The sequence below is a fragment of the Caloenas nicobarica genome, chromosome 8 (assembly GCF_036013445.1).
Source record: "Caloenas nicobarica isolate bCalNic1 chromosome 8, bCalNic1.hap1, whole genome shotgun sequence".
NCBI classification, from domain to species: domain Eukaryota; kingdom Metazoa; phylum Chordata; class Aves; order Columbiformes; family Columbidae; genus Caloenas; species Caloenas nicobarica.
In genome coordinates, this window is record NC_088252.1 from 16,215,482 (window position 1) to 16,225,249 (window position 9,768).

The 9,768-nt window shown below is 40.5% G+C and overlaps 1 protein-coding gene across 1 annotated transcript; it reads left to right on the plus strand.

Moving 5' to 3' along the window:
* The first annotated feature begins 220 nt into the window (after window positions 1-220).
* GPR160 (G protein-coupled receptor 160) lies at window positions 221-3,277 on the plus strand. Its single transcript, XM_065640371.1, has 2 exons — window positions 221-310; window positions 1,817-3,277. The coding sequence occupies exon 2, from the start codon at window positions 1,871-1,873 to the stop codon at window positions 2,888-2,890; it is 1,020 nt and encodes a 339-aa protein (XP_065496443.1). The 5' UTR covers window positions 221-310; window positions 1,817-1,870; the 3' UTR covers window positions 2,891-3,277.
* Window positions 3,278-9,768: the final 6,491 nt, after the last annotated feature.

Consider the following 9,768-nt stretch of genomic DNA (forward strand, 5'->3'; position numbering starts at 1 on the left):
CCGGCCCCGCACCGCCCGGGGCTGGGCTCTGAGGCGGCCCGCAGGCGGCGGGAAACGGGCGGGCGCCGCGGCGGCTCCTCAGCGGGCGCCGAGCGGCCGGACCGGCTGCGCAGGGATCGGTGCGGGGCAGGAGCGGCCCGGCCGCACCCGGCGAGCCCAGCCCTTCCCGTCCCCACCCCGCCCGGGTCCCCGCGCCATGGGGAGGGGCGGAGATGGCGGCCGCCTGAGGTGGCGGCGGCGGCGCGGGAGGCCGGGGAAGGTCCCGCGGCACACGCCGAGAAGGAGCGCGGAGGAGCGGCGGCCGCGGCAGGTGAGTTCCCGGGCGAGGAGGGGCCGGCCTGGGCGGGAACCCACCGCGGGAGCCGCTGCCAGCACGGGCGTCCCCTCAGAGCTTCCCCCGGGGCCCTGCGGAGCACAGGAACCCGGCGGGGAGGGCCGGGGGGTGCCCGGGGAGCCCCGTCAGGGACCAGCGAGGTGGAGGCGCCGCCGGCCGGGGCTGCAGGGGTGCCCGCGGTGGGAGCGGCGCCTCAGCCGCCCTGCCCGGCGCGAGAGGCCTCACCTGTGCGCGGGTGGTTCGACACTAGAATCACACAAAAGGATTTGGGTCATCGCTTACTTACGTGTTGCGTGCAGGTTTCCTCCTTTCTGCATACACGGGTGCGGCATCCGTTACGTGGAGACAGAAGGATATTTTAAGTTGTGCTGTAGAATGTATTTGCTGTTAGAGGATGAAGTGTACTCGTACAGATGAAGAGTGAAGCAGCAAGCCCGAGCAGGCTTGTCACTGAGTTCAGCGGACACATCTCAAGTTGCGCTGTCGAGTACTTCTAATAGTTATTCTGTGTTTCAGGAGACACTAGCTCAAATGTTCATTAACTCTGGTGAGCTGGTAATAAAATGTAGGCACCTATTTAAATACAAATTAATTACTGTTAACGGGGATCCTAAGAGGTGATTCCTTCTTACAGCCGCCTTGGCTTCTCAGCTGTTCTCTGCTGTCCCTGAGAATGCTGACACCATCCTGCTTCTTTAGGAAAGAGATAAGCACGTAGAGCTTTGTCTGATAACGTCTTGCTGACACACACAAAGCCATCCTCTGTGCATTTTCTTTAGGAATTAATGCACAGAAAAGAGTTATCAAAAGGAAACTCATGCAAGTCCAAGGGGAAAACCAGCTGTTCTGAGGTGTCTATCATTGCAGTACTAAAGGACAAACGAAAAATGCTCAGTCAACTAATGAAGCTTGTGTGCTTTGGATTGCCGCAGACTTCCAGGATTGTAGTGCCTAAAAAGGACGAGTTGGGTTGATGCTTTTTCTGCTTTCAGGATATTTCTGCAGGCTCAATTCCATATGGATCCTATGAGCATAAAGAACTGTGAGGCCATACTCTAACACCTCTTGTTTCTTGCATGATTTCTATCCTATGTGGTTATCTAATTTCTTCAAAATACATAAGGGCTCTGAAACATCCGTCCCTCTGCCCAGATAGACAGGAAGACCTGCATGATTTGTAAAGGAAAAGAACACAGTCAACCTTATTTCCTAAACTTTTCCTGAGGAAAGTAGCTAGAAAAGTAACTTTAGGTCTATGTTGACCTTTTAACACTCAGGAGAATGTAATTTGAAGAAGATAAAATTTAGGTGCTTCTTGACAACTTAATGATGTGTTAGTGAAGCTATTTACTCTCACTAAAGGAACCTGGAAAATTCAGACATAAATTTGGTAGTTGCTTTGATGGATAATTAACTGATTGGTAGAAGTACCTCAGAAATAAATTTTTACAAGGCTTTTTTTTTTTTTTTCTGCCTTTCCAGATATGAAGCACTGTGCCCTGTGATATATACTTTGCTAGTTCTTCCCCTTGGAGGATGGCTGCCATAATCTGTGAAAACTGTTCTGGTCAGTACCACTACACCCAGGTCAACCAACCTCTTGAAATCAACTGCGTGTTGCTCCTGATTATGTTTGGAAAAGTGTTCCTTGATTTCTTCACGTTGCAAGTTAAGCAAAAAAATGTGAAAGTTAGTTTTATGGGATACTTTTGTGTTTCACTGGCACTTCTCGATTTCACACTGTTGATGAGTATGTCTTTCATTTTCCACTTTGAGGACTTTGCACTCTGGGGTGTGCGGTTTACAAAGTACCACATTTGCCTGTTCACTCAGATAATTTCTCTGACCTACGGTATTTTACATTACCCAGTGTATCTTGTGGCTGGTCTGGATTATTACATGACTATAGCCCAAACCTCTCAGTTTCCTAGAAGAGGTCAAAGATTACTTTATGTATTTGCTGTGGTTGTTATATGGATATCAGGGCTTTTTTTCATTCTGAAAGTTCCCGCTGTCTATGAAGAACTAGAAATTCAGAACCGTTTTTCTCCGTATCAGTGCCCTCTCTATGCCAGCGTGCAGAGCTACTCCGTCTCGTGTGCCATGGTGCTTCTCGTAGGCACGGCTCTCCTGGCTTGTCGGAAGGACGTTCTGACCATGCTGCTGTCTGTCAGGGTGGCTTCCTTTGCCAGTCAGCCTGTGCTGATGTTCTCCTATGTGTCCAACAACAACGGCACTTGCTTTAAGTGGCAGCTCCTGACCAGACTCCTCATTTGTTTTCTTGGCACTTGGGCACCTTTTGTTCTTCTTCAATTTATCGTTTTGTTTCTTGGTGCTCGGATTCCAGCCTATATGGAGATGAATGTCCCCTGCCTGTATTTCATCAACAGTTTTCTCATCGCAGTAGCGTACTGGTGTCGATGTCACGATGTTGAATTGACAGAGGAGATGTGGTCTACAGATCCATTTGTCAGCTGGAAATTCTGCTTTATGCCATTTAACAATGAAAACACAGAGCCAGCTGATAAACCAGGCACAGTAATTGTAATCTGTTAATGAGCTGCTGACTGAAACGACTGCACATCAGTGCCCCACAAGAGAAGCACGTACTCTGACGTTCTGTGACTGTGTCCTTACAGATAATACAAGGAAGCTTGTGGAAAAAAGTCCAACATCCACCACTATTGTAATGAATATTGCACCAGAGTGCAGGACACTGCACACTGCTGTGCTGGGTTCCAGCGGGAAATATGCACCTGCCAGTTCAGAGAACTACTAAGTATGGGTTTAAGATAAGACCACTACTTCCAAAAAACAAGTTTTCAGTTAAACCTTATGTTCATTAGTAGAATTTTACACTCGCTTTAAATGGAATTATCTCAGGTTTTATAGTATAAAATGCAATAAAGTTTTCTTTAAAGCTGGAGCCCTTTTATCCGTTATGTACACATTAGCCTACTGTGAAAGGTTCAAACAACTGTCATTTTAAAGGATATTTTTTTGTTAAAGTGTGGCTTTTTGTCAGTTTGATTTAAGTTAATGGTTGTTGTCTGTTTAATCAGAAATAAATTTAGTTAATATAAAGATACAACTCCTACAGAAATCTACTTTGTTTACGTAGTACAAAAATAGGGCAAGATATGTAACTTCCACAACTATAGAAAAGGTGTTGATATTTCATCCTTTGCTACTGCTCCCCTAATGTATATATGTACATACTAAAAACTAAATAATTACAGTCAGAGCAATAAGCAATAAGGTTAGTTGCTATATACATGCCCCAGGTTAAGAATGGTTTAAATTAAAATTTATTTTGAAGCCAAAATTACTTTAAAATTAAAATAGTTAAATTTGAAGTGAGACTACTTCAGTAGGGGAAGAATTAGTCAGGCTTCTAGCAAAACCACTTAATTTTCAAATTCTTACAGTTTTATGAAGGTCTTGTAGAAGAGAAATAAATGATAACTAAACAGACAAATGGAAGTAGCATTTATTTCTGCAGCACTGACCTCACAATACAATGTTGTATTGAAATAGAAACTATGTAAGTAAATGATGCTGTAGGTTGGTTAATCATTCACTCAGACCCACAGGGAACAATGATATCGCACAAGAATACTCCTTAAGAAAAATCTGCAGATAACAAAAGGTGCAATTACAAGCAAATTTAAGCAGCATAGTATAAGGTGCTTTGTTTCAGCAGTTGTATGATGAATTTATCCATTAACAGACAGATTAAATAAATTTCACTTCTACAGGTCATAACAAATGAGAGAATCTAAAATTCATTCACATGCTAGTTGGCAATAGGAAAGTGCTTTTTAAAAAAAATGATTCACATAGTCAAGATCATATTTTTACACAGTTCACTGTGTGCTCTTCAACTGTAAAATTTAATTTGGGGGTTATAATTTACATTGTATATCAATTATAGACATAGATGTAATTGCAGAATTTAATGCTACATGGGCTAAAATATCTTATAAAAGAATATTCCAGTATATCGCTCCATAGAATACACAATCATACCTCAATCATATATTAATCTTACATTTTGGCAATATATCCAAGTCCAATTATCACTCTGATTTATAATTTCACCCCACATAGCGCTTCTTTCAGCCACAGTCTATGGTAAATGCCTTTGAGGTTTCAGTGATGTAATCAAAAGGACAGGAACATTTTTAAACAGTAGAAAATGGTTTGGGGAAAATCTTTTAAAAAGGCTGTCAAAAGGGCAGTAAATAATAACTGAATTTTAAAACTAGTGCAATAAGAGGAGGCAATGATTAGCAACAGAGTTTGAAGTGTTTGGCACCACAAATTATTTCATCCTTTATACTGGAAAATTTATTTGAGGAAATTCTATTTCCATGCTAAAAGTAGGAAAGCACATACAATGTTAACTTGAAAAACAACCTTAAGCAATTGCTTCCTCCTCTCTCAAATTGTAATTGCTGTTATTTAGCACTTGAGATGCTATAGGATAAACTATGTCTAAACACATTTTTTTGACACAGCATTTCTTCATGTTTTATATAAACTGGACCCCCACTGAAATGGGGTTGACAAAATATTTACAAAACCTAATTCCATTTAAAAACCAGCAAATATCTCAAATATAGCAATGCACCAGGCATTTCAAAAGATCATGAAATAACTAATTCCTATAGACTCAGCAGGCAAGGGAAAATTTCTCTTTTAAAATTCATTTAACACCAGATGAAGGCAAAGTTATTTTCAAGTACATTTCAGATGCTTCTGTTCTGATTTATTAACATATACAGAACTGGAATGGCAAGAAGTTGGGTAAGGCTGCTGATGTCTTTTATTTATCAAGTGTGGTTCAGCTCAACCCATAATTAAAGTTTACACAACCCCATCTATCCTGATGTGACAGAATTCCCATAGCTGCTGCAGTGCTTCTAAAGCCGTTCGAAATTTTTAAAATTTTAGTTTTTTTACAGGGAAGCCACAACACACAGCCAAAGCAAATATTAAGGTACTGATGTTGCATCACTGTATTACTATCAAATTCATTCTTCCATATTCTTTGGGGAAAAGTGTCAAACATCATCAACTTGTAGGCTGTTGCTACACCCACCGAGTAGGTAACAGTGGCACTACAGGTCTTCACATAGCATCCACTGTGGTGTCCAAGCCTGCTGCTAAGTAACTATTTTAAGATATAATACATGAATAGTAGCTCTCGTTGTAAGCCTGCTTTTATCCCTGACTTGTTATGGAGGGAGGTACCAGTTGTGAAGTGATCTTTACCCTATCACCCTCCTAACGGACGATCTCTTTTCCTCTCTTTGTGCATCTTCTTCTCTCTGGTGCTTTTGGGAAGTCCTACCACTGAACCTCGAGTCCAGCCGTGTAACCATAATCTATTACTCTGCAGAACAAGATTACAGCTTCACTGCCAGACAGAAAGAGGAGAGAAGCTATACTAGGAAGGTGCTAATATCTGAAATAAGAACTACAGACAACTGCTGCTGTGTCTCCTCTGGACATCGCTTTGTGCTGTGCTGGCAACTAATGGCTTTATACCATTCAAATAATTCACAGTCTATCTTACAGGATTATTTTATATTAATGGTAACAGCAGCTAAAGTGTTAACCCTTTATGAGGAACTTCTGTACTCTCCTCAGATAAAGAATCCCTTAAAAATCAACATTAATTTTAAAGGGATATTCTATGCGTTTTCAACTCTAAACAGAAGTATTTGGCACTCGTTAATAAACCTCTTCATTCTTTACACAAATTTTTCCTCATCTGTACTGGTTTGCTAACACAGTAACACAAAAACTGCTTAAAAAGGGAGTTGGGTGCACAGAATATCTTCTTGTTCTTTCAAATGTCGACTTTACAAAAAGCTGCCACAGGATGGCAACATCCCGGCTGCCAATACACTGCCCAGGTAGTGGAGGAGAACACAAGTCTTCAAAAAACAGATATGCCTCATGAATCAATGATATTTGTGCTTCTTGCCTAATCCCATCATCAGGAAGGATACCCTGATTTAGTACCCATGAACACCACTGTAAGCCTTTCAACAACTCTACATAACAATATAGTGCTTTTTACGCACAATTAAAATGCTCAAGTGTTACGTATTGCACTTAAACCATATTTATGGTCACTATTCTATGAATGTACAATTGTGCACAAATTACAATTCTTCCTAGATGGAAAAAAATCTGTTCAGATCCTTACTGTACACAGTCATTTTGGACAATCCAGCAGGAAGCTAATACATGCTGGAAGTTTAAAATTTGTTAACTTGAAAACTGTTCATAACACTGACTCCTAGAACTGTGCTTCGGAAAAATTACATCAATAGCTACAAAAGCTTCCTACATACCTTCCTACATACCTTCAGTTACAAGCATATTCATACCTCTGAATTTTGGTTTTTTCCTTCCACTTAGCTGTAAGAGATCACCAAAAATATGCACACCCTCCAAGTGAATGAGCAACTGTGTGTACGCTTTAATGGAGAGGTCACGCAAACCTACACAGCAGCTTAGGATAGGGGCTGGAATATATGTGGAAGTGCAACCACGAGACCCAGGGGACAAGTAGGACACAAAACGCTCCAGCCACCACAGCTGACACCCAACAGGGCAAAAACATATAGACATCTATATGGAGAAGAAAATGGCATGTGATAGAGCCCCTCTGAAGGGATGAAGACGGTAAAAGCGAACCAGCCAGATTCATGTGCTACCTGTTTTTCCACTCAATCTATGTCCCAGGCTCTGATCACAGGGCACAGGCTGTCCACCAGCTCTTAGACTACACTAAAGACACCTTTTCAAAAAAGAAAGTAGATATAGCATCTACACAGCAGGCACTTCTCTGTATCACAATTACCATCTCTTTTCTTAAATGTCACTATATGCAAAGTGATCCAGTGGATGTAACTACATAGAACTGACGGGGTCTAAACAAATTCTCATGACTAAAGGCAAATTCCTTTAAAATTAAATTAATTTAGGCTTAGCTTAAATGCATTAAGCATTAAATGAATTTAAATTTCTTTGTCCTCACAATATTTCCTGTCTGAAACTATAGTTCACTGCATAAGAGTGACTTAAAAATTAATTCACTATGAGCAATTAGTAACACCTTACATTGAAATTATGCATTTATAGCTCTGTTCATACCTGTTCTACTCAGCATTCAACAGAAACAGTATATTTAAAACAAAATATATTAAAGTGTCAGTTTCCATCTCTAATAAACTAATTTGGGTCAATGTTAAAAAAAAATTATCCTATACTGATTCTTTTACAGAGTCATTATCTGCAGCCTAGAACAACTGATGAGTAGAAGTCTGACTAGTGAGTGACAACAATATATCTAAATATATTATCTCTATGCAATACTGGTAGTAACCCTGCAAGCTTTTAAACACATGCTTAATTTTAATATGAATAGTCTCAATACAAATCATAACTGCTCATGTTGTAAGTTCTGTGGATGTCTAGTTATTTGCAAAACCAGGACTCACAGTACAGCTGTCACTGATTTCTCTGATCACTTAGAGCTATACATTTGTCAATGTGCAAGGAATTTCTTAAGCTACTGAGCTGTATATTTCTGCATAGATATTGTGACACTAAAATGAGAGCAGTCATCTGAAATCAGCTGAGTTTTAACCACTATGTCAGGCAGTGACACATTACACCCAGCCAAGTCTCACTACATAAACTTGTGTTCAAGCTACAGTTCAGAAATGGTTTTATACCTGAACACTTCCTTACAGCTAAGATAGAGATAAAGAAGTGATCCAAAAGTGTAAACCTGCTCAAATACTTATTTTTAATCCCATTTCTTTCCTCTTACTGCCACATCTGCAGTTATGATGGACTCCATCTGTTCTATCCAAAACGCTGGATTCCTACTTGTGATTTGTCCAAAAAGAAGTTAGGGGAAAAAACTGCTTTTACAAGAAAGAATGGGGAAATGAATGCTTGCAGGACACGAACCTTCTGTTTGTGATATCTTATTGACACAAATCTAGCAAAGCTTTTACCCTCCATCAAGAACTTCATTTTTGGAAAAAAATATGATGGATTAATGGGTAAAGAATGGATTTACAATGCAGTCTGTTAAAAAACCCTTCAAACATTCTCTGGTGATCCAAGCCAACTGACAGTTTAACTTGACGAGATGGTTATTTGTCATTCTCTATATAAGCAAGGTGATAAAGTCATGTGAATGTGCCAAATGTGAGGCAATAGGGTTGGCTGGGAGAAGTTCACAGTTCATTTGCAATGCTTATTTTTGAACAAGGAGCAGCAGAGAGCTCCCAGAGCGCTTTCATCAGTGGAGCTGGCTGAGCTCCCTTGCTGGAGTTCTCTGGTTTGGCTGCAAATCAGAGTTCCTGAGTGATATAAGCAAGATAAAGCAGCCTGCATACCCATTTTGACCATTCAGGTGCATTTCTTTAAAAACCCAAATAAACTCTGAAGATGAGACAAATGTAATAGTTACAATTCTACTGGAAGAAATCTTGGCAGTCAGATTCAGCCCAGTGCTCTGCAAGAGGGTTTTGCCCTGAGCTAATGCTGCTGTTTGTGTTAAGGTGTAGGGTAGGATGGCGACCAGAGGACAAAAAAAGAAGGGAAAAAGCCATCCAACCTGGCTCCCTTTTGAGCTAAGATCCCACAGCATCCTACATTCCTTTCTATAAGAACTGAAATATTGCAGGGATTACCGCGAGATGTAGCCCACAACAGCAGCAGTCTGAGTACAGAATACAAAACCCAAGGAAATAAAGATAATGAAAAAGATTTCTTTTAGACACACCCAGCAGGAGCAAGTGTTAAAAAATAGACAATTGAAACCTGCAATACTTCCTCTTTTGTAAGAGGGTCTAGCTTAATTTTTGGGGAAAGCCACGGAAAACGGTACTAAAAGCCTGGCAAAACCTCACTTGAACAGAAACAAGCCATTGGTATGCAAAATGGTTCTAGAGGAAATGTTACTCTTAAGTATTATATTGCTTTTTTGAGGAAATTCAAAAACTTCTGAAGTAGACTTTAGTTGCACTTGGAAGTTTTCCAGCCTACTTTCATGTACAGTTGTGATTTTTTTTTAAACAGATTTTATTGACACAGCTATACTGGCAAACACTCCAATACATGTGCATTTCTATCAGTATAGGTTAGTATATCTGTGTCTGCTTTTAAATTCCTGCTTAATGCCAAAATTGGTGAAGGAGAAAAAACCTTCAATATGCATAAGGCCCACATTCTTAGTTGCTGCATTCGTGAATATTTAAAGCATAACTCACTGTCTGTGAGTCTCGCAAAACCACAGAGAAAATGCAGCGTACCAGAAGAATGAGAACAGACGTGCATTTATCAGGTCTACTCTGAGCTCCTGGCATCTGTCAGTGATTATATCTGAGAGTCATATA